The following is a 26193-nucleotide window of genomic DNA, read 5'->3' on the forward strand; positions in this document are numbered from 1 at the left end:
TGGGCGCTATCCCTGGTAAGAATTTACCGTGCCCCATCCACTCGTCCAGGTTCCTTTTGAACAGTGTCATAGAGGTGCTCTGCTTCACATGAACTGGGAGCCTGTTCCAAAGACGTGGCAGTCACAGGGAGACAAATCTGTCCCTCCAGTGTGTCCTATTCAAGTTGCAGGCCATATTTAGGTCACTGGAATGGGTAGCTCTCGTACCATTTGATTTAATGATGTGCAGCAAAATCATTAGGTTTGGGTCAGAGATTGCTCTGTAAGCCAGGCATAAGTCTCTTCTAAGAAGTCTATATGATACTGATTATAGTGACAGGGACTTTAGTCAGTCTGTGTAAGGCACGTGCTGGAGTCCCTTAATTTTCTTAGTTAGAATTCTCAGATGTTTTTAATGTAAATGGTGCCTTTGATGTAAAAAAACTAATTTATGATGCAATGAGATTCCTTACACATTACATCTAAATGGACCAAATGTGCAAATATATTTCCTGAGCCATTTTGTTTTTTTTTTATTTTCAAGGTGGTTCTTTAACATTTAATATGGATCCATGCACTTCTGTTTGAATCTTACTGTTCTTGCCAGTAGCAATAACTGAGCTATAGGTCAGGAGTTTATAAGGTACTTTTTCAGTTTGGAGTTGCACCATGATCCTTAGTAAATGAACTACTGATGTAGCCATGCTTTTTCTGAAGCCATGAGTGCCACCTAAGCAGTAAGACAGTACCAAGCATTCTGCAACATGCAGATTTCTCCTGAAAGCAGCGTGATGAGCTTGGGCATATGGGACCATCTACAGTATTTTTGGATGAGTTGAAAATGTAGGTTAGACATATCACAGACATTTTCTGTAAGTGGCATGAGCTTTAAAAACTGTCTGTGCCCCTGCATCATCTGTGATGTCAGAGGGCAGGCCTCTGTAGTACAAGGTACAAACAACTATGTCATTGTCTTTCTTTGTGTATTTTTACAAAGATTGTAATGTTTATTGTTTCCCTACTACTGTCTACAGATGTAACTTATTCAGTCCACTCATACTGATTCACTTTGGAATGGGTTGTTATCACAGATTTGTGTCTGGCTTTGTTTTTTAACTTTTTTTAGGAAGATGCAGACTTCTTGGCTTGTACTCAAACTGACTGCATATGTACACCTGTGGTGGCCTGGGAACACACTAAGGCATCTACCATAATGTCTTGTGTAATAGTAGCATTCCTGTCAACCCCTTAGTGCAAGAAATCTGGACGAAAGCCTATAATAATGCGGGGACAAAGGTCCAAAAATAGGGGCAGATTTTAAATATTATACTTACAAATTTAGAAAGTTGCTGCAATAATAGGATTTGTGTTAGCATGCTTTTTTCTGAAGGATATGGAGTCTGAAACTCAAATGTATGTCTTATTTAGTGAAATCACTCCTCTGTGATTTGTCAGAAAACCACAAATTTTATGAGGAACAGACCAAAAATAAGAGGCAAAAAAATGGACAATTGCGAGGTATGAATAGACATTTTCTTTCATCACTTGGATTTGGGTCCCTGGGATAAAACAGACTATTGTCAAGAAATGTGGTACTTTTAGGTATTGTTTCTCTGGAGATTTCACAGGTGAATTGTGCAGATAGCAACTACTAAAACTAGAAAGTCACACACAACTAATGTAAGCAACCCTCAGAAGTGTAAGGAACACTGTGTCTTAAACATTCTAAGCTAACACATTTTTTTTTTTTTATTTTGGTCTAGTTGCTGCCTGATTTCCATGAGCCGAACCAAAGATCACCCATGGCAGATTCTCCAATATACAGCAATTTGGAAGAGTTGAAAAGTTTGCGGGTGGATCCTCCAAGTCCCACCTCATCTCCTATACAGATACTAGACCTCTGGGAACGACATTTAGACCCAGCATCAGGGCGGAACTTTTTTGTGAATACAGTAACTAAGGAGAAATCCTGGAAACCACCCCGAAAGTCACGAGACAGGGCAGCAACAGGAGTAAGTTTGTCGTTTTTCAGTGACTTTCCTGTTTGATAAAAGGCAGTTCGTGACTATATTTTTGTAGGCAATTCATACAGTGTCTACTCTAGAGAATTCATGCAGTCACATTACAGAGGAAAAAAAGCCCAAATAGAATGGTGTTGGGAGAAAGTTCACTATGTTGTCATTTCTGTTCAATTAGTCTTTTCAGAAGACAGGCTAATTTAAGATGAACTACATTTCATGGCACTCCTTTTCAGTCAGATGTGTATGGTATTCTAGAAATGTTTTTTGTATTCCATTAATACGATAACAAAGTAATGTAATTTCTACACATTTTCTCACGAACCACAGACACAAATTTCAAAGTAGATTAAACTTTGCATTTAACTGTGCAATAAAGAAAGATGCACGCTTTTGCCATCTTAGGCCTCCCATCACCTTTAATAGCTTTTTGGTTGGGATATCCAAGTGTGATTCAACTAAATCGTGGCACAAAGTGATCAAACCTACTTTTCATGTGCAGTAAATGTCTGCCAGCTGATGTGTAAGAGAGTTCCACTGGACTCTGAAAAATGTGTCAGCTTTTCCATTTTATGCACTATACTTGTAAACCTCGTTATTGTTCCTTATGAATATGCTACAAATAGCTCTATAGCTTGCATCTTAGCTGTTCAGCTGTGGTACTGTAATGCTAAAACCAAATACCTCTCAAACCTCCTACAGTGATTTGAGAAGTAATGCATAACAATGTAATATGATGGTTCTGGAAGTAAACTCTTGTCATTTCAGAGAAATGGCTAAACATCCAGAATGGTCTGAGTAAAAGAACACATCCAGAAAAAAAGTTATGATGTCTTGTGTACTAAAGCAGTTTCCCAAGATTGTATTACCAAATGTGGTTATAAAGGGAAGGACTCGAGTGAGTGTGTGTGTGTCTGTGTGTGTGTGTGTGTGTGTGTGTGTGTGTGTGTGTGTGTGTGTGTGTGTGTGTGTGTGTGTGTGTGTGTGTGTGTGTGTTGGGGGTGCTTTTTGAGTTGCAAATAGCATTTCCTTTCATTAGCAGATTATTTCCCTATCTATTGCTAATTATATGTCTTCCTCTTGTTATGGTTTGTTCACATGACATTTGAGGTTTATATGATTAGCTTAGTCTCTCACTTGCTTGTCATCTTTAAAACTATCACATGTGGCATGCACTCATAAGATGAAATAAAGGACACCATGTTACTTGTTGAAAAATAATGTACTTAAAAATGCAAGCCCTTGTAGTCCTATTTCCTAATCTGCTATTGAAGTTGAATATACAGAAGTTTAAGAAAAGTTGCTACGATCGTCAGTAAAACGAACACCACTCACAATGGTAAAGACCCGACTGGTCTGGTAGTTGGTAATAAAGGATAAACGCAGCTTCCACAGCAAGTTAATTTAATGTACACAAGACATCAAAATACACGACAAGAACATAATCCACAACGTAAAAACACTCTGTTAAGCGCTTTCATCCGCCAAAGGCAGACTTCATCAGAACCACACATATGCTGCTCCTGTCAATATGGGGATGTAGGAAGCATGCTCTGGCACCTTCCTATTGTATGGTACCATAAAAGTGGAAGTATTTGTCTGAGAGCTATACTGTTCCCTATTGGGAGCATGTAGTTCAATACATTTCATAGGTTTATAGGTTCATAGGTAGATACTAGGCTATCGGCCCTGGGGCCTATATAAGCCTAGCCAAAAAGGTTCCCTGGCTTTCGCCACCCAAGAAAATTATTTTTCTGTGCCCCTGTCAAGCAGTGTTGCAGAACTGATCCCCAGGGTGAATTTTCTATTTCCCATCCAGTCGTCAAGGTTTTCCTTAAAGAGGGCCAACGAGGAGCTTTGCTTGACATGAATGGGTAGTTTGTTCCAGATTATGGGAGGTCTCTGGGACAGGAATCTATCCCTCCAGCATGTTCCGTTTATTGTGGTGACAAGGTTTAGGTCCCTGGAGCATGTGGTTCAGAGAGATTGGGATTTCTTTAAGTGTAGCATGTCCAACAGCTCCGGGTTTGACATAGATTTATATGTTAGGCAGAGATCGCCTCTGAATAGGCGATATGTGACGGAGTAGAGCTGGAGTTTTTTGAGACGGTCTGCGTATGGCATCTGTTTGAGGCCAGTAATCTTCCAAGTGAGGTATTTCTGTGGCCTTTCCATTTGCTGTAGGTGTCTTGTGAGATACATGCCAAACAGGGCATTGTACTCTATAATAGGTCTGATGAGGGATGAGTAGAAAGGAACAATGACCTCCTTTTTTCTAGAGGAGAACCCTTTTGTGATGAGGTGTGCCACGTAGAAGGATTTCCTGACTACTGTGGTGATGTGGTTATCAAAGGAGAGACTACTGTCCACCTGTGTCCCGAGGACTCATCGCACTTACAGTTTTTACTGAGCTACCGCCTAAGTGGTAGTTCATGGGTACTGAGTTTTTCCCAAAGGGGATGACAGTGCACTTCTTGGCATTGAGCTTGAGGCCATGACTTTGACACTAAGCATCTGTCTCTGTGAGGCCCTTTTGTAGAATGTCTGCATTATTAGGTGATTCTATTATGGCTCCCAGTTTGCAGTCATCTGCGAACTTTGTTAGCCAAAGACCTTTTGTGTTGACCTGCACTTCAGAGAAGTAGATGCTGAACAGGAGAGGACCCAGGACTGAACCCTGTGGTACTCCACTCGTCACTGGTCTGAAGTCAGACTTGGAGTCGGATACTTTTACTGTGTGGGTTCTGTCAGTGAGCCAGTTGGCCACCTATCTCGTGACATAGGGATTTATGCCCAGTTTAGTGAGTTTATCTAGAATTCCAGAGTGGGGGATGGTATCGAAAGCCTTGGCGAGGTCAAGATAGGCTGTGTGCACTACCTTGCCCTCGTCTACGGCTCTAGTGACTGCTTCAAAGAAGTCAGTCAGGTTTATTAGACATAATCTACCTTTTACAAACCAAACTGAATGGGGTCCAGGGTTTGGAGGTTGCCTATGTCTTTGTTTATAAGCTCCAAGATGATACGTTCCATGGCCTTGCAGACCAGGCTCGTCAGGCTAATGGGGAGGTAGTTTCTGGGGTCCATGGTGGCACCCCCTTTGTGGAATGGGATAACCTTTGCTGTGCGCCATTCAGTAGGCACACAGCTTGATGTTAGGCTATGATTGAACATGGTACTTATCCATGCACTTGTGTATGTGCTTATACAGTGCATTTTTGTAAAATTCAGTAGTTATACCTCTATTTTCCATCTGCATGGGTGTCGTGAAGTTTGCCACTTCTGTCTTAAGAAGCATGAAGTTGGCTTTGGAGTAGTTTTTCACTGTGGTTTCCTTAACGGGGTGGGGTGGGGGTGAGATATGGATGTCTAGGGTGATTAGCTTGTGGTCGGATCTGACCAGCGAGGAGTTGACCTCTGGCGTGAAACATTGGTTACCCATATTGGTAATGACCAAGTCCAGGATATTGCTGCCCCTGGTGGGGGTGTGGTCAAGCTGATGCAAGGCACTGGAATTTATGAATTCCAGAAAACGTTGAGCGAATGAGTTAGTGCATGAGTAGTTTTCCCAGTTGATGGTGGGGTAGTTGAAATCGCCCATAATTAAGTTATTGGGTTGTACCTTAATATTTTCCAGTATCTTAAGAAGTGAAGAGTGGGAATCCTGGGGCATGGTGGGGGATCTCTAACAAGCTACAACCTATATTGCAGTCTTGTTCAGTGTTAGTTGCACTTGGATAATTTCGGATACATTATGTTGAGCAACTATAAAAAACACACAAACCTTCACCACACGATGGGTAAAGTAAACCAATAATCTCAAAACAAAAAATGAAGAGTACACCACACTGATATCCGAGTTGGAAACACTGCTTTAATAACGCAATGGTTGGGCTTGTGGTTCAACTGAATTTTGCTTGTGGTCTAACTGAACTGTGTTGTCCTGTTTCTTTGATGGAAATATTAATCAAGGAGCTCACAGAAGCCATTTCTAAGCTGTCAGCTTGTTTGGTTGCTGCTCTGAACCATGGACAAGGCTTGGGTATACCTAACCAGCAATTGGCTGGTATGGATTTTTCTAACCAGCAATCGGCTGGTGTGCCGACGGGCGCTTCTAATATGAATGGTATGGATAGTGGTAATACTTTAACAGCCACACAGGAGTTTGAAATATTTACCTTGCATTAACCAATAAGTTGCGCCTGGTACGTCCACTTCTGTGGGGCTTGTTGATTGGTTTACAGCCTCGGTATTGAGTGTGAAAGAGTTTGGGCATGAAGATGGTGTTGTGGGACTGCTGAGTAGTCAGTTGGTTGTATTTGAGAAGTTGTGTAGGAAATATCGTGGTTTACAACTTGACAATGCATTCCTGAATGAATCCTTGAAATTAAAGCAGGTCCCAAAGGGACTTCGCCTGTGATAGCTACCAAACGGGATTTCAGATGACTCGGCAGTGCATAAGGAACTATTGGAACTGTACAATAGAACAGGACTCGAGGTAATATGTATCATTATTAAAGACAATGATACGAAATTGCAAAACCTCAGAAAGGACATTGTGATTTCTAATTCAAGCATTACGAGTGATTTATTGTTTTTCGAATATAAAGAAAAGTACAACAAAATCTTGATAGATTTGGAGAAATATGTTAAGGACAATATGGTGAAAAAGCAGTTTAAATTAAAAAGGGACATGAAAGATTATGCAACTAAAAATGTATATCCTTTTAATTTATATGATGAAGATGTCAATGATGTGTTGGATGCTGATAATGTAGGCAATGTTGTACATAATTTAAATAAGGCTGGTAACTCTAGCATGAATGGGCCTGTTAATAACAATGTTAAAGGGGGAAAGGCATGGGATGTTAGGGAGGAAGCTTTTTTAGAACCCCCCCCAGAACCGAGAAGATTGGAGCGCCTGAGGAATCAGGCAGACCAGAGTGGGTTTGGACAGCGGAACCGATGGACATACAATCAGAGGGGCTGGAGGGGGAAAGGGCGGCAGAATTACCGATACTAGAATGTATGTATAATATATTTAATGAAACAGAATGTGAACATCATGATAATGTTGAAATTCTCAGAAATGGGGATTTTGTGGTGTACAATTTCACTAGTTTGGCATTGATTTCTGCACATTGTAATTTGCTGAGTAAAGGTTTCTCATTTGTTCCACACTATAAAATGGATATTGCCTCTTTGTTATTAAGTTTAAGACTATACACACGACAATTGAATTTGAAATTTTTTTTTCCACAGGGTGATGTGTATGTTTCACTGGGGCTAAAAAGAACTATTACTTTTATTCCTTCCTACCATAAGAATGTAATGTTTTTTGAGTCCCTATGTGAAACGGAATTTAGGAACCAGTTAAAGGAAAATGTGTATTACACTGTCAATTTAAGTAAAAATGAAAGGGAAGCATTACATGAGATTAAAAATGACAGAAGGGTTAGATTTATGAAACCCGATAAAGGAGGTGGGATGGTGGTGATGTCAAACTTTGATTATACTTTAAAGATGTTTTTAAATGATTCATCCATCTATAGCAGAGTTTCCCGTAATGAGATTAATTATGCTTATTCTAGGATTGATATGGAATTATTTGATGCCTTTTCACAGGATAGTATCAATGGAGCTGAACTGGAATATTTGACTGTGGATGATCCAGTTGTTCCTGTGATGTTTGGCATTCCCAAAATCCATAAGTGTGTGGAAAGCCCACCATTTAGGCCTATTGTGGCAGCTAAGGGCTCAAAGATGGAGCCACTAGCTGCTTTTATTGATCATTACATGAAACCCATCATTGCTACTAGGGACCATATTGTTAAGGATTCTTGGCACTGCCTTGAGATGTTGCGGGATGCGGTATCTATTGATAATGTGAATTTTTTTACTATAGATTTAGTCAATCTTTTTCTCCGTGATTCCACATGAGGACAGTATTAAAGCCGATGAAGAATGTTTATTTACGGTTGGTGGGATGACAAGTATGAAGGTCAACTTTTTAACCAACCTTATGGAAATGGCTTTGAAAAACAATTTCCTTTTCTTTGAGGGTGAATATTACCGCCAAACTACAGGTGTGGCAATGGGGGCCAAATGTGCCCCCGTTTTCGCAAAGGTGGTTTTATTGGAATGGAAGAGGGAGATTGTCTTCAATTCCAGGTTGATGTCCAAAATTATTAAATATCTAAGATTTTTGGGTGATATACTGATCTTATGGATAGGGACAGAATCTGAAATAGAAGATTTTATGTATTTTTTGAATAAAAGTATAGGTTTTTTGTATTAGGTCTTTTATCATAGATATGTTTATAAATTAAATAGTAACAAAAGTGTTTTTGATTTTAAATGAATTTGTGTGTTAATGTACATGAATTTTTAATTGGAGCAGCAATTAATTGTGTGTGTGATGTCAAAAGGTTTTTACTCTATTTAAAGGAAGTGATGTTAGAATATGGTGACTCTGATGAAGCCTGAGATTGTAAGGTGAAAGCGCTTAGTCAACCATTGTGATATTAAAGCAGTGTTTCCAGTTGGGATATCAGTGTGGTGTACTCTTCATTTTTTGTTTTGAGAATGGTGAGCAACTAGCCTGGAGGTGTGGATATCCTTAATGAATATGGACAGACAGACCTCCACCTTTAGTGTTTCAGTCCAGGTTAGGTGGCCAAAGGTGTGGTATGAATTATAGCCTGGTAATGCAGGGGTGCTCTCTGCAGCCTTGAACCAGGTCACTGCACAGATGTCGATGTTCTCCATGTTAAGGAGTGCCTCAAGTGAGTGCATTTTGAGGTTTAGACTTCTATCATTGAGTAGCATTACCCTCAGAGTTTGCTTACTTGTACCTGTTACGGTGGTGAATTTAGCATTTGAACCTTGCCTAAAAAGGCATTATAGGGGTGGCAAGAGCCTTAGCCAGTATCCGGAATCCCAGGGGCGACAGGTGCAGGCTATCTCTGGCAAAGCATCGTGGTCTATCGACCATGTCGTCCCAGGCAGACAGATACTGGATCTTGAAAAACAAACTGTTAAAAATGAACAACTGAATGTAATTCAAACTTCCTGGGTTAATCCAACAGCACTTCAACAGGCTAAATAAGTTGAAAGTAGCGTTTGTTATTTTGATGTATTTATTTTAATAGATTTTAGAGGCATAAAAACACCAAATAAATGAGAAAAACAAACACAGTTTTATTGCCATTTTAATATGCACGTTCTAATGATGATATAAGTCTGTATATATTGAATTTTAATACTTGGTTGAATTGATATACTATCTACCAGGTAACGCAGCATTTGTGAAGGGGAGGAGTTTACTAACATCAGCTTAGAAAAAGTTTTGCATAACCAATAACATTGGCTTTTGAAAACCACGAGTTGTAAGAGGAGGGGAATTTAAACCCTGGCTTTGTAAACCTTTGTTTTTCTGACAAAGTTAACTGTTGTGATTTAACGAAAAGCATTTTTTATGTTTAACGCTTAAAATAAACGCTGTTCTTTATCAAAATAACAAACACTACTTTCAGCTTATTTAGCCTGTTGAAGTGCTGTTGGATTAACCCAGGAAGTTTGAATTAGATACTGGATCCCCTTAGAATTACACCAGAACCTTAGCCAATTGTTGAAGTCAATCATTTTGTCCTTGTACTGTGGTATCATTCTGGGTGATGGCAGGATGCTACTCAGGGCTAGGGTCATACCTGCCTGGGCTACAGCATCCAAGTGCTCCTCCATGTCTCTTTTCATGTAGTCCAGGGAGGTACGTTTCAGGTCATTCACACCACCATAGACAATGATGAGTCATATTTGTACTTGTTGTGGAGTGACCTGAGTGCGTGCATTATGTGGCAGATCCTGGCACCCGACAGGCAGCTGACAGTAACTTTCTCCTTGTTTAGCCTGGTGAGTGGGAATCAGTATGCCTGACTATAGAGTCACCCATAACTAGTGTGTTGGGTACGTTGTTTTGCCTTATGGGCTGAGGTTGAGTGGCACACTGATTTTGTGGGCTGTGTGTCATTTGGGTAGTGTTGGGGGGTGGTGGTTGTCTGTGTTTCAGCTTGGGAGGTCTCTGTTGCTTGGGCAGATTTTTATTGAAAGCCTCCGTGAATGTGGGTGTGTGCTTTGTGTTTCTATGTGTGGGTTTTGAATGACTATGTATTGAGTGTGGTGTGGTGCAGGTGTTAACCTTCTCCTCTTGACTGTCTAGTCCAGTCTTGGCTGGAGAGAGCTTGGCTTCCAGTTTGGCTATATAAGTGCATCTCTCACAGGTTGTAGTGTTGGGTGGTAAGAGGAGAGGGTTGCCAGTGTACATGAGGTAATTGCTACATTGCCGCAAGATGCCCACATTCATCAGGTGGACAGGAGAAAACACCGGGAGCTGACCCATGGACATACCTTGATAGGTGCTTATTAATTTAAGTACTTAGAACTGTTTTCCTGTTGACAAGTGAGGAAAGTCGAGTGCTGTAGTAATTTGTAGTTTATGTAGTGCTTACAACGAATTCTGAGCAAATGCTGAGCACAAGGAAACGGTTTTGAGTACTGAAACTAAAATATTGGCTAGTTCTAGCTAAAACTAGCTAGTTTTAGCACCAATCCCAAGAAGAGAAGCAGGCCTTGGCCTGTTTGGTGATCCACAGTCTTGTCCCAGATGATGCAAGGGTCTGCAGGCTTGTAGCCTTTTTCTGGTAGATGCCCAGTCAAATAGCAACCAGACCAATCAGGTATGTTAAGCACAGACATTCACTCTCCAACAAAAAGAGTCAGGAATCAATGCACTCTGCTCCTACTCTCACCAGGATCAGAATATAAGCACAGATTCTAAGCTGTCACCTATAAAGCAGTTATTAAGCTTTCTGGTTATCAGCAGTCTCCAGGAAATAATGTAACTGCACTCCTTCTCTCACCAGGAGAAAACATAAGCACTAATCCCAAGATGACTACTGAGAGGCAGAATGTGGGCTTTACAATAACTGGTGGTCTTGCAAAGATGCTTAAAGGTAAGATGAAAAAAAGGGTTTATCCTAAACACTGCAGTGTGCACTAAGCAGTTAGATATGAAAGTGGGTAACTTACATTTTACCTGTCTAAAAAGTTAAGTTTTAGTGGAAAGTCACTATTTTTAAAACAGCAAGATAGATTGAAAGGGGGTGGTCACTTTTGTATTCTGGTACTATGGAATACAGTAGGATGGCCAATAAATTTAAATAGTTGAAGGGGAGTGATTTCACAAAATGATAATTTTGTGCTTACTCACACCAGCCAGTAAAAGCAGAGAGGAAATGAGATATATGGTCAAATTAACAGAAGTGGCAAGCAACTAGAAATACAGCGGTGTTTAAGAACACAACAGTAACCAGGTGGGAAAATTTCTGAGACTCACAAGAGACAGGCTGTGGTCTCTTTTCAAGTTTTAGTATGCAGTTACAAGCAGAATACAAGTAAAACAGTGTAAAGAAAACAAATCACAGTGTACAAAATAGAAAAAGGAAATAAAGTAATACAAAACACAACAAATAAAAAGCAAACTAACCATGTGAAATTGTTCAATCTCGCTGTTTGTTCTTACACACGGGTTCGGAGCCGATCCTCGGCTCCGAGTCGGCCGCATCACTAGCTCGCATCTTTGAGAAAGCTCGAGGCACAGTAATATCCCATGATCCTCCGGTGCTAACCCTCAGATCTAGTTTGCCGCTAGCAGCAGATCGCATCGAGAGGCTCGGGCCAGTACAATTTTTACTATTTTTTCTTGTTAAATATGGATAATTTTTTATATTTCTTATAATCTTTATCTTAGCATTTGATAGCTTTATATATATATATATAGTAGTTGTGTGACTAGTTTAGGTAGTTTGTTACCTTAAAATTCTTAGTAAGGGCCTTAGGCCGTTTTTTGTCTGTAATAGAATTTACAGTATTTAAAAGAAAGTTAACTTTTTTTCTATTTCATTTTTTCTTTCAAAAAATATATATATATCTTAGTGTGCTGTGGTGTGTTTTTTTACATTTATATATATATATATATATATATATATATATATATATATATATATATATATATATATATATATATCTTATATTGTAGTTAGAAATTTTTCAATATAGTGCTGTCTTTTTTTTCTAATGTCAGAAAAGACTAAAAGTGGATTTAAAAGGTGTCAGTGTGGACAGAAGATGTCCATTACTGACAACCATTCATCCTGCATCTACTGTCTTGGCCCTCTCCACTTGCAGGAAGACTGTTTCATCTGTCATTCCTTTAGTGGGAGGGTCATGCTGGAAAGACACAGGAAGTTGGTGGACAGAGGTTTGATCAAACCTGAGTTTCAAGAGGCCCTGGACAAGGCTGAACAGGTTTCGAAGTCTTCGAAGGGGTCGAAGTCTTCAAGAGTATCGGAGCCCAAGTCATCGGCTCCGAGCACCTCTTTTCAAATTCGGACACCGGCTCCTGTGACTTCGGTGCCGGGTGTCGAGACCTTATCTCTGCACGAGGCTCAGGTCTTGGAGCCGGTATCAGAGGTACCACCATCTACTATCCTTCGCTCGGTGATGGCTTCGATCCCTTTGACCCGTTCTTCGAGGCCACTTTCCGACTCCGATGTGGACCGAGTGGTACAGAAGCTTATGGAGAACTCGGCTTTGTCAAAATTAATCGAGGTTTCGTCCCAGCTGGTTTCGAAACTCGAAGCTATTCCAATTCCCTCGACATTTCCTCCTCCGAGACCCGTCGAGTCATCGGTGTTAGGAGTCGAAGAACCGATGATTGTAGAGCCCTCGGTGCTGAAGTCTCCAGTAGTGCTATCGGCTCCGTTGACCTCGACTCCTTCGGAACCAGCCGGAGAGTCTCGGAGCCGAACATCTTTCCTGGGTTCTGGGGGGGATAGTCGAACCGAGATTTCGGTTTCGACTCTTCCTCTCGGTGCCTCGGCTTGGATCAGTTCGGATCCATCCTCGGTGTCGGAGCCCGTGGTTCCGATTCCGGAGAAACGACCTCCTTCTTCGGATCGGGTCGGATCTTCGGGTCGGGGCACCGGTGCCTTTGACATCATGAGGAAGGTTTTGTCGGATCAGACACATACTTCATCGGTATCTTTATCTCCTTCCCCAAAAGGTCCGCGTTCTGCTTCTGTGCCTTTGGTACCTACCAAGCGCCGAGACCCAATGCCTCAGAAGTCCCCACAGGGAGACTCTGGTTCCTCAGATGCATCCCCAGAAGCTCCCACTGAGGATGTTCCGAGGAAACGACTGTGCAAGAGGAGGCACATAGATTCCCCACAGGAATCTCTTACATCTGATACTGATTTAGATGAAACAGAAGGGTCCCCACGGTCCACTTCTGAGGATGTCTCTTTTGCAGACATTTTGGAAATCCTGAAGCAAAGAGGGGACTGGCAAACCCTTACCCCTTCTGTGGATGAATCGGTTTTACTGAAGGCATTTGGGACTCAACCTTCTACCTCCCTGGTGACTCCTTCCTTTGACGATCTCATGGATCTAGTAGCTCGGAGGGCTTGGGAAACACCTGATACAGTGGAACCAGTCCCTCGTAAACCCAACAAATACATGACAGCTCCCCAAGATAAAGCCTATCTTACAAAAGGAGTTCCCATAGACACTATGGTGGTGGCGGCGGCCACTAAGAAAGAGATGTCTGAATCATCTTCCTCTGTCCATCCTCCTAATAAGGATTCTAGGACAATGGACAGATATGGGAAGCGCATATTTAGTTTGGCGACTTTTTCCATCCGATCGCTCAACTACCTTACGCATTTCACACGTTTACAAAGAGATCTCATTAAGGAATTAGGAGATACTCTTCAGGGACACACAGATGCTGCTGTCGCCGAGAAAGTGACAGTGCAACTTAACACCCTAAATTCCATAGTCAACTCATCCATGAGGCTGATTTCATACGCAGCCGAAGGATCGAGTAGAGCGACAGCTTCAGCAATTGCCCTGAGAAGACAATCCTGGTTGCGCTTATGCTCCTTTGTGGAAGCTTTTAAGTCTTCCTTTGCCAATGCCCCCTTTGATGGTGCCTCCCTGTTTGGGCCCAAAGTAAAGGAGACTCTCACGAGGTGTGAACAAGAAGGGAAGACCCTGTCTGCCGTAGGGGTCCGTTTTTCCGTTCCATCTAGACCCTACCCTGAAGGGCAACGAGGAGGAAAGATGTGGTTCTGAAAGACTCAGGGATCTTTTCAACACACCCAAAGTGACACCCCCTCCAGAGGCAGAGGAGGGGGAAGAAACGGAAGATGCCGCCCAGCCGGCAGAGGGGGTCCGCAAAATCAGGGTGACAGAGAGACCTTCTCTGGAAAACCCTTTCAGCGCTCCTGAGTGCAGGTCCGGCTGTCCTACTCTGGAGGCAGTCGGGGGTCGCTTGGCTTTATACCCAGAGGCTTGGCTAAATCTTACATCAGATTACTGGGTAAAAAGCATAGTTACCAGAGGCTACAACATTCCCTTCATAAAAATACCACCAAACTCCAAAAAACTCCCAGATGTTCCACCCAGTCTGCGAGACCAAGCAACCATAGGGATAAGAAGGTTGCTCGAAAACAGAGTCATCCAACCAGTCCCAGCGGACCAAATAGGATCCAGAACTTACTCAAGGTTCTTTTTAGTTCCAAAGAAAACAGGGGACTGGAGGCAAATTTTAGACCTCAGCAAGTTAAATACCTTTGTGAAAAAGGAAAAGTTCTGGATGGTCACGCTTCAGTCAATCCTCCCTTTTCTGCAAAAGGGTGACTGGATGTGCTCTATAGATCTCAAAGACGCATACTACCATATCAAAATGGCCAGGGTGTCCAGAGATCACTTGCGCTTCTGGCTGGGAGCCAGTCATTTCCAGTTTCGCGCTCTGCCCTTTGGGTCTCACCTCAGCCCCCAGGGTGTTCACGAAATGCATGGCAGTAGTAGCGTCTCACTTGAGACGAAAGGAATTCCGGGTGTTTCCTTATCTAGACGACTGGCTCCTTTCCACCACCACCAAGTGTCGTCTTCTACAAGCCAGGGACTACACCATCAGTCTTTGCTCTTCACTAGGCATAACGGTGAATTTTGGAAAATCTGTCTTATCGCCGTCACAGCGTATCTTATTTATAGGAGCACAGCTAGACACTTCCCTGGCTCAAGTTACTCTCCCCCCATCAAGAGTGTCAGACCTCAGGCACCAAATTTCGCTCCTTCTTCACAACAACAGAGTCTCTGCACGACAAGTATTAAGAGTGCTAGGCTTGATGGCAGCATCCCTTCTTGTAGTTCCTTTAGGCAGGATGCACATGAGGATCCTTCAATGGATGCTATTCGCCCAGTGGTCGTATCTACAACTTCCACTGTCTCACAAAATCTTGATCACGAATTATTGCAAGAAGGATCTCTTGTGGTGGATACACAGTCAAGAGCTAACACTAGGGCGACCCTTTGTATTACCTAGTCCGGTAGCAACTCTAACCACAGACGCTTCCCTGATAGGGTGGGGGGGATTCTTTCAGGGACAAACAGTCCAAGGTCAATGGTCTAACATGGAGTACAATCTGCACATCAATGTTCTAGAGATGAGGGCAGTGTTTCTAGCGTTGCAACACTTTCACAAGTCCTTACCTCGGGGAACAGTGACAGTTCAGACAGACAACATGTCATTGGTCTGGTACATAAACAAGCAAGGGGGAACCAGATCTTACCCGTTATGCAGAGAGGCCCTCAGAATTTGGCAATGGGCAAAGTCCACTGGACGCTTTCTGATAGCAACGCACATCCCAGGGACTTCCAACGTAATCGCGGACAGGTTGAGCAGAGCCATCCTGTTCCCTCACGAGTGGTCCCTCAAACCTCAAGTGGCGGAAGAGATCTTCCGCAGATGGGGCCAGCCTTGCTGCGACCTGTTTGCATCCTTTGAATGCCAAATGCAGAAGCTATTTTGCCCTGTTACCCCAGGGGTGTCCCCAGGGGCACTGGTATCTGATTGGCCCCCAGGTCTCCTTTATGCTTTTCCTCCTGTTCCACTAATTCCCAGGTTTTTGCAGAAAGCCAAACGTCTGGACAGGACCATAATACTGATAGCCCCATTCTGGCCTCGACAAATCTGGTTTCCCTTCCTTCAATCCAATCAAGTGGAGGAACCATGGATTCTAGACCCGGAGCCAGATCTGTTGACACACTCGTCGGGAGTTCCTCACACCTTCCTCAAGTCCCTCAAACTGACAGCTTGGCTGCTCCGCTTCCCATCTTAGCCAGGTCGGAGTTACTATCTCTTGCAGTACAACAAATTATTGTATTTTCTCACAAACCATCCACAAGAAAATTGTACATCAGCAAATGGAACCGTTTTGCGCACTGGGCCTCCAAACAAGGTATAGATCCATTCGGGGCCCCAGTACACAAGATACTAGATTTCCTTTCCTCACTTTTTCAAGAAGGAGAATCAACATCCACTATAAGGGTTCAACTGGCCGCTATATCCAATTTTCATATTGGCCGTAAGGATGGTTCTCTTATGTCCCACAGGCTTTGTAAAGCCTTCATGAAAGGTACTTTTCATCTCCGTCCCCCTTTTCGTAATCCAATAGCACCTTGGAATCTTAATCTCATGCTGTCACAACTCATGTTGCCCCCTTTTGAAGCAGCAACCACAACTCCGTTAAAATTGCTTTCGTGGAAAACACTTTTCCTGGTTGCCATCACTTCAGCCAGAAGAGTTTCAGAGTTACAGGCTCTATCTATCCGACCCCCGTACATGATTTTTCATCCGGATAGAGTAACCTTGCGCACCAATCCATCCTTTCTTCCGAATGTTTGTTCGGTTCAGAATATCAATCAATCTGTTGAACTGCCTACCTTCTTTAAAAATCATTCCAATAAGCTGGAATACACATTGCACAAGTTGGACGTTCACAGACAACTAAGATTTTACTTACATAGGACAAAAGAGTACAGAAAGTCAGATCAACTATTTGTCTCATATGCTGACCAAAGAAAAGGACAGGTAGTAACGAAGGTTACTTTATCCAAATTGCTCTCAGATTGCATAAATTTCGTATATGCTGAATCCAAACAACAACTCCCTTTCAAACCCAGAGCTCATTCTACAAGGGCGATTGCTACCTCTTCAGCCCATACCGCTCGTTTGCCTTTAGATACCATTTGTGCAGCGGCAACTTGGGCAAAACCACATACCTTTATCGCCCACTACAAGCTAGACAAGAGCTCCAGGGACAGGGCGACGTATAGTTCCACTGTACTCAGGAATGTTCTCCCTTGAGCCACCCGGGAAAAAGGAGCTAGGGACGCTACCCGTGTGTAAGAACAAACGGCGAGATTGAACAATTTCACATTAAGAAGTTATGTCTTACCATAACGATCCATGTGAATTGTTTATCTCGCCTTTGTTCTTACATTCCCCCCCTCCATCCCCCGTCCTACGGTCTGGGAGAAAGGTTTTCGATTAGATTCCTTTTCAGCCTTTTTCTAGGTATAGTTGACATGTTATTAACATCAGTAATGGCATCTTTTATCCTCTACCTGGCAGTAGGGTTTCAGACAATTGCAGTATTTGTTCATAAGTGTTTTAGACACATTTCTAAGAGGGATTCTTCTGGTATAGGAAACTAGATCTGAGGGTTAGCACCGGAGGATCATGGGATATTACTGTGCCTCGAGCTTTCTCGAAGATGCGAGCTAGTGATGCGGCCGACTCGGAGCCGAGGATCGGCTCCGAACCCGTGTGTAAGAACAAAGGCGAGATGAACAATTCACATGGATCGTTATGGTAAGACATAACTTCTTATTTCCCTCACAGCAAACTGTAGCAGAATCTGGGTGAGCCTTTCCGGTAAACATCCTACAGAAATTCCACTAATGGGGATTAGCAACTTTCTAGTACCCAGGCACTCCCTGATCATGGTATGCAGTACTCTGGTAGCACTGTACCCTAGAGCAGTGGCACTCCTTGACTACAGCATATAATACACATTCCTCAGCCTGACCTACTGTAGTTACCTTGGTTAAGTACAACCTGTCCACCTAATGGCTGCACTGCCTGATGCCTGCATACAGTACTCTTACAATATTCAGACATATAAATACAACTCGTGAGAGGTGGAGCATCTGTCTGACAGCATTGCTACTCCTAGGTGGTAGTGTGGTTTTCCAACAGCATTTGCCTTTATTACAGTACAACAGATAAGTGTGCAATGTAGTGCAGTGGGAGGTGCCACATCTAGGATAAGGAGGGAGAAGTACAGTAGATACAGTGGTGAAGGATGTATGAAAGCAGAGACTGACGTTCTCAACTATGAGAAGGAATGTTCGTGAAAAAAATCATAGCCATTGTAGGTGGCCTGATTGTAGATGAAGTGACAGTACCTCTAGATGATGGTAATCATTCACTTGTGTGGGTTACCATCACGTGAGTAATTCTGGGACATGTCATAAATACAGAAATATGATACTGCAAGAAAGCTGACTTTGGTCTTTTGGGAAACAGTAATAAATAATATAGAAGAATTGCAGGAATTGAGAACAATTGAAGATCTTTAAGTCTCTGTTATGAATGTGTGAGGGATGGAATTAAAGTATATATCAGAAAAAGTAGAAGGAGTTATATGAAGAAGATGGAAAAAACCTGGACTGAGAGAAATAGAAAAATTAAGATATGCTATCCATGAAAATAGCAATTCCTATGTATAGCACATTGGAAGGTGGTAACAAAGGATGAAAAAACACACCACAAAAGATGCATCACAGCTCATCAGACAGACCAGCATACTTCTCAGCTGGCCAGATTTTCGGTTCATATTTTTGGTCTGTTCCTCATAAAATCTGTGTTTTCTGGCAAATCACTGAGGATTGAAGTCACTAAATAATGACATACATTTCAGTTTCAGACTTCATGTCTTTCAGAAAATGCATGTTCATGCAAAATCTGTTATTCTAGCAATTTTCTAAGTTTATAAGAACAATGTTTAAAATCTGTCCCTATTTTTGTGCCTTTGTTCTCCAATTGTTTTTGGACCTGTCCAGATTTCTTGCACTAAGAGGTTGAGAGGTATGCAGACCAGTTTAGCTCTAACAGAATTAACAGCAAAGGGGTAAAAAATGCTATATAGGAGAACATATTGGGATATGCCAGGAAGTTACTTTACTGCAGTGGATGGATATATGCAACAAAGCAGAGTACTGGCGTGGAAAACAGATCAGGAGTGCAAGGGGGCAAATAGACTGATGGGAGAGTGAATAGGGAAGGCATACAGCTCTATCTCAAGTTTCTTCAAGGCCCTAAGACTCAAAGTCCAGATAAGCTTCTTCCCAAGGTGATAAAAAGAGTTGACTGAGTTCGCATACCTCTCAACTGTCCAGATTTTTGCAGACGTTTTGCCTCATATTTTTTGGTGTATTCCTTACAAAAGCTGGGATTCAACATAGACAAGTGCAAGTTTGTGTACTTTGTAGGGTGGGACACATGAAAAGTGTGGTTTATGTGGAATGACTTCCTAAAGGCGTTCTGTTATCCAACATGTTTGTGAATGATTGCCACTCAGCAAGCAAACGTAAAAATCATCCAGTATTTGGATGTCTCCACTTTGAACTGTGCTACTGTTGAAGCATGGCTAGTTGGTTTCCAAAAAATCCAAGCTCATTCTATTCACCCCAAAACAATTCCCTACTTAGAAATTCTTCTTCACTCTAACCTGCAGAAATAATAAAAATAAAATTAGTAACTGCACCATCCCACTAGGTATAATAATTGATGACAACTTGAAATTTGACTACCAAGTAAAAGATGTAATAAAAAGCATAAAAAATTGGCACCATTTACCAGATAAAATCTTACCTAACAGTGCTAGAGGATGCATTATTTCCATATTCCTCCTTCCAATTTTCCTCTATGCAGCTCCCATTCTCATTAATATTCAGACAAGCTAGGCCAAGCTCCTTGCGCAATGCCACAAAAAAGTAGCCAAACTGGCTATTAATGTACCATATAAATCTCATCACTTTGTAGCACTAAAGCAGCTACACTGGCTAGAGCTGCCTTAATCCCTGACTCTATCTTAGCTACTTGCCCTGCATAACCTTATTCACAGACCTGAAAAATGCCTTAAACTAACTTCCACCCTTTAACACTACTCACAAGATGGGCCTTTTCACTCAGTAGATAAAGAGACTATGCCTAATAACTAAATCCACCAGCTCTGCTGGCAACTCTCTCTATTCCTCCTACATCTCTAAAATCTGGAACTTCACCCCACTTATCCTTAAACAAATGCCTTGGGTGAAATCTTTCAAGTCTCACCTAATTAACACATGGTAATGCACAGTGTAGATGGACAACAATTCCTATCCATCTAACCTGTGCATTCTAAGCAATACTATCCCTCACCTTAACTACAAACTCTGTACTGACATAGTAAATGTACAGCCTGTGGTTCTGTCATCCTATCATCCTTAAGCCACCTACTTTGCTCTCCCCTTTCCTACTCTTCCCTTCTCCTTGCATCCCTCCTTATTTTTATTATACTCTGCTTTTTCCCTTTAGTATCATCTGGCACAGTGCTTGATTTTTGTTTCCCCTTTTCAATCATCACTTTTTACATCACATTCCTTTTGTATCTCCCTCTACCGAGCAGAAACTACACACTAACATTTTACAGCCTTTCCTCATGGCTATGAGTATCTTTGTACTCGACCATCTCTGACTTTCCTCTCACTCAGCTTATCTACTAATCATCTGTTTCAACCTCTGCCACATGTAGTGCATGGTCCAACCACTTTCTGTGCTGACACTTCTACTTACTGCCCCTGTTGTTGCCTCTAAAAATTGTTATTTTAATAATAATTATACCCATTTGTTAACCAGATAGATCCACTAGGCACATAGCTCATTTTTTGGGAGTGATCCAGGAGCAATGTCTGGTTAAGTGACTTACTCAAGGTTACACTGTAGGCAAATCAGAGCTGGGGGATTCAAACCCTGTACCACAAGAACTGCAGCTCCCTGCCTTAACCCTCTGTGCTGTCTACCAGTGCCTCGATACTTCTGCAGACTGCTGCATAATTATCACTTCTACTATCACATAACTTAAATACTTTTTTCTCAAACCTAACTTTTAATAGCATGTTCTTCCAAAGTAATTGCTCTTTTCTTTCCTTCCATTTTCTTTGTTTGGAACCATTATTGTACTTGTGTTAGATATTATTCATGACCCACAAACAATTATCTTTTGATATGTCCTGTTTTCTTTTGTAAAACTTTGTGTTCTGTTTGCACTCATTCAGTTAAATTGCTTAAAATAATTGTATTTTTTATCTGGTCTTTCAACTTTTTGTACATGTATTATATTTTGAGCTTTTCTTCCTGGGCCACTGTTGAAAAGGGGCAAATTATGTCCTAACAGACAATCCCTTTAAAGAAAGAAAGAAAGAGAATAGAACAGGAAAATAAGTTCAGAATAGTAATCACCCCTACTTACAGTACTAGAAACACCAGAAATGATATTTAAAGACGCAACAAAGATGAAGGAAATAAAAATGCAGCTTTATTATTCTACAAGAGATTAATAAGACTTTGTAACTTAAAAGTCTTTACAAGTCTGACCAGAAGACTCCATTTCAGTACTTATATAAAATGTGGGTCTATATTAGATAATCGAACTTTCAAATGTTCGAGTGTCATATGGTCGACACCATATGATCGAATTTTTGAAAGTTCGAATGTTTTAACGAAGATCTCCATACAGCGCAGAATGGGAAGATTTCCCTTTTCTGCACTGTAGTGCGATCTTGGAGTTGGTATATTTAAAGAGTGGGGGGTGTGGGGGACACAGTCCCCCATGTGGGGGTTGCAGAGGGGCTTGCCACCCTGCTTAAAACATTCAGGTAGGTTATTTGTGTAGTTTATTTTTTTTATTAGATGTTCAAACTTTTAAAAGTTCGATCATATGGTGTCGACCATATGACAGTCAAACTTTTGAAAGTTTGATTAGCTAATATAGACCTATAAAATGTTAAATGGATTGCTGTTATTATAAATGATTAACTTAAAATGACTGACACCATTTCTTATAAAATCAGTGTCAAATTCATATCATTACTCAATCCATAGTACCCTGATTAATTAAATATATGAATCAACCTTACTTTCTGTTGCATAGTAACACTTCTTGGAGCTCATTAGCTTACAGACAAGTTAAGATAATAAACTCCACCCTGCCTTCTGCTGGTTAGTGGATGATGCCCGTTTTCAAGATACCTTGAGGCTCATGAAACTCATAAAGGTCTCCTTTATCAACACATTCCTTCCCCTGTGTACATAATAAAAAATATCTGTAGAAGAAAGAGGAGCCTTGAGTCACCCCACTATGGACTCCATCATAAGAGATGCCATATATAATCCTAGAAGCACCTGTGGTTTCCTCCGGTGAAAGAGGATGTACTGCATAAGCTCATGGTGGGAAAACAGGTGTTGTTCTCTGTCACACCATGTCTTGGATCCCTTTTTCTTACTTCTTCACATTTCAGTCCTCACTAGTGGTTCAGATGCTGGAAAACATTCAGGTCTTGTGAGTCTAGTCACAAAAAATTGGTTAAGATTATGTTTATGCTGTGTACTGTGCTATTATATTGCTTGCTCTAATTTAAACTTTGCTGATGTTATGGTTAATGTAGCAGGCTCTGGCAATCTATTCCAGATGCCTCATTCTGGACAGTGGTTTTGTTTGGCCAGGTGTTAGTAGATTTCTTCATAAAGGAAACAGGAGATCATCAGTCTGGAAGATATTTGTAAATTTCTGGTGGCTTTGTTCTCCTTTTCTTCTTCTTCTTCTTTTAGGCATAGACAGGCATGCTGTAAGAAGAGATTCACTTCCAGACTAAGCAGGACCTTAAAGCATCAAGTGAATTTTCTATACCCTTGATGCCAGCTAAGTCAAAGAGGATAACCCAACTAGCCTAACATTATTGATTGGCATTTATTGTTATTTTCAGTGTGGGTGAAGAGTTGATTCTTCTTCTGCCTTGGATTGGATGAGCATCACAAAGGACCAGTGAGTTCTTAATGTAGTCACATATGGCTCTGTCTTACAGCTTTTAGAGCCTTATCAGAAAGAGTTCCACTCTGACACCAGAACTTTAATTAGTTTGATAAAGTTTTTATGAATGGATTGTCTTATGGGTAGTTTTCGTTTAGTTATGTTTTAGTGTATTTGTTTTTAGTTAGTTTAAGTAGATAATATCTGGCATGTTTTACTTGTGATGGTGTTTTCCAGCTGGCTAGCTGCAGTTAGTGCTTTGTTTTATTTTTATTATTTTATTTTATTTTATTTTTTATTCTAATAAGAATGAATTTCATTTCTAGGGTGTTGGTTTATGAGAGTGTTGTTTTTTGGCGGGAGGGTTCTGTAAGTATATTTTATATATGCTGTATGTGAATTATCTTTTTTATACTGAAATGCATTGGAAGTGCTTCCCTTGTCTTACTTTATTTTATTTTGCTTTTTTTCTTTAAAATTTACTGCAGATCTGGGTTAATTTTTTTTTTATTTTTGGAGGCTTGTGGGGTTTTGAGTTTGTAAGTATGTCAGTGGCACCTTCTGTTGTTAAAGGAAAGTGTTTAACTAAATCTGCTGTTGGTGAAATGCAGATTTATGACGGAGCACAAAAGATTAATGTACAGCAGGAAACCCTCCCCCTTAAAGACACACCAAACTAAAGTATACATTATGCAGTTCAGCACAAAAAAAATGGCCTAACGTTCCTGGCCAACAAGAAATGTAATGAGAAAATGATCTAGGACTAGCTATTAGTATTATTGTCATTATTATTTTAGTAGATGAGATATCAAAATCCATTTCTTTGTTACAGATATCTAGTACAGTATAGAAGGAAAATAAAGTATCTATCTTGTGAAATAGAATTAGATGTGGATTCATAATCCCTGTAAATATTACAGTATAGTATTAACAATGGAGGACAGAAAAGATAGATATTCCTTAATGTGGATGTCTTGAAGGAGACATCTAAATTAAACTGTTCACGTCAAATAGATTGGTATCTTGAGCATTTGTGATGGCGGTGGTGGTGCTGCGGTAGCGCTGTTGCCTTACAGTAAGACGCTGTCCGGTTCGACTCTCAGCTAGAGCATCTTCTGCATGGAAACATGCGTGAATGGGCGTACCTTCGTTGAAGGTTGTGCATTAAGGCTGGCAACTCAGCACGTAAAAATCAACTGCCAATCATTAGCGGACCGGAGTTCCGCTGTGGCGACCCCTAACCAGGAAAAGCCAAAAGACACAACATTATGTCTGTAATGGCTGCCCATGAGTTTGTGACTATATTTCGTTTGAAGTTTTAGGAACTAGGCTGTACTTCTGTCCAGGAAAGTCTATGGAATTGTAAGTAATTTTGAAATGTTACATGTACATACTGATTAACTAGATAAGTGACATTTAGTGTTTTTATGCATTTAGATAATCTAGACAGGCCTACAACAGTATGTGATAGAGTGTTCCATAACCTTGTGGCTATAATGGACAAGGCCTTGGAAGTACTTTATTTAGGTTTTGTACAGTGCGAGTAGGCTGAGACAGAGAGAGAGAGAGAGAGAGAGAGGAAAGAGTGTGTGAGTTGATGGTAAGTGTTCTTGTGTGATATTTTGCCCATAATAAATTATCAAGACGGCATCAGTGTGATTTATTAGCTAATGGATGTTGCTGTTATGAAGTTGGAAAGGTTAGGAAATTATGTGCTTGTATATGGATGCACATATAAAATGTCGGGCTGTATTTACATAAGCATAGAATTTTTTTTTCTATTTATTGGTGATGAACTACCTTTAATAATGTTACCCTTGCTAGTGACTTAAAAAATTAACAGCATGACCTGAGAAGCTGAGCACAGTTTCAGATTAAAAAGAGATTAAAAAGTTAATAACCAGAAATGCACATAAAGACCGTCTCTTACTAGCAGCATGAGTGCAAGGAACTTCCTAGATCACTTTGTATTATATGACAAATCAAAAAATAACATGTATTCTTGCTTATTTGTTGAATGAGATGGGCTTTATGGTATGACTATTAAGATTTAGGAACTGCTACAATGGGTGTGTCCTTGCCAGCTGAATAAGCTGTTGCAGTGATTAATCACTGACCCAATATTAATATTAGAACAGTCTAAAAGACTTATTAATTTGTAATTAACACAAAGGCACTTAATTAAAGATGCTGAGGTGGTCTGATGTATTCATTAATGATATGTTGCATGGTTTAATTTGTATTACGTGAATATGGGAAAATGGCATCTTATAGCACATAGCCATGCTTCATCCTTAAAGATGACTGATAAAGCTAGCATGATATACCATATTTAGATGGCACATTGCACCATGAAGACATGTCACCTACTACAGAGTATGAATGGATCTGGTACACTGACTGTAGTATCCAGTTGTGCTAATGATTGTAAGGATCAGATGAAACTAGATTGTTAACGCAGTTTTGTGTAATTATAGTGACCAGAATCAATTAAACTTCTTTTTGGGCAGCAAGAATGGCATGCAGTGACCACTGCAGCACTGATAACAGTGCCTTTTAAACAGTGCATGATAAAAAATTCAATCATATTATAAGTATTTCATTTCTGAAGTTATTTCTTGATTGTGTAAAAATCTGTCAACATTGTAGCTTAATTTAGCTGGTTAAGGAGAAAAAATAATTTTAATGTAATTATTTTGATATTCGTTATATGGGTAGCAGTTTGATTGAAGTTCCTTTTCGCTTTAAAAAGTAAAGAGAAAAGGCAGGCTGAACATCATCACATGTTTTAAGTGTATTAAAATAGGGAAGTAGATAAGTGGTAACTGTATGTCAAAGGTTGCATCTCAGTGAAGTGCTGCTTTTCAGCTAGATGTACAATGATGGATAAAGTGCTTTGTATTCCTCTAGATGAAGAAGTTAACATGAAAAGGAAATAACTGACATTTCTTTTACCATGTATGTCTATTGGACATACATATACTGCATATACTTTTAAAACTCTGTCCCCTGACTTACCACATTAAGTGATATCCAAAGGTTTTGCTACATGTACCAAGTAAGTTTCTGACAAACAGCTTTTATTTACTTGGAAATTACTTTTTCTCTTTTGCTAAAGCTTAACGTCTCTTTTTGTTTGCCTGGGACTTTCTGAGTAGCTA

General features: G+C 40.7%; 1 protein-coding gene across 4 annotated transcripts in view; it reads left to right on the top strand.

The window, feature by feature from the left end:
- The window catches only part of ARHGAP9 (Rho GTPase activating protein 9), a 1328608-nt gene that overhangs the window by 681967 nt on the left and 620448 nt on the right, over window positions 1-26193 (top strand). For all 4 annotated transcript variants that reach the window (XM_044083613.1, XM_044083614.1, XM_044083615.1 and 1 more), the window contains one exon: window positions 1743-1991. In XM_044083613.1, the coding sequence (XP_043939548.1) occupies window positions 1743-1991 (249 nt within the window). The remainder of the gene's footprint in view (window positions 1-1742; window positions 1992-26193) is intronic.

The sequence above is a fragment of the Protopterus annectens genome, chromosome 9.part0, assembly GCF_019279795.1.
Source record: "Protopterus annectens isolate FY-2018-M chromosome 9.part0, PAN1.0, whole genome shotgun sequence".
NCBI classification, from domain to species: Eukaryota; Metazoa; Chordata; order Ceratodontiformes; family Protopteridae; genus Protopterus; species Protopterus annectens.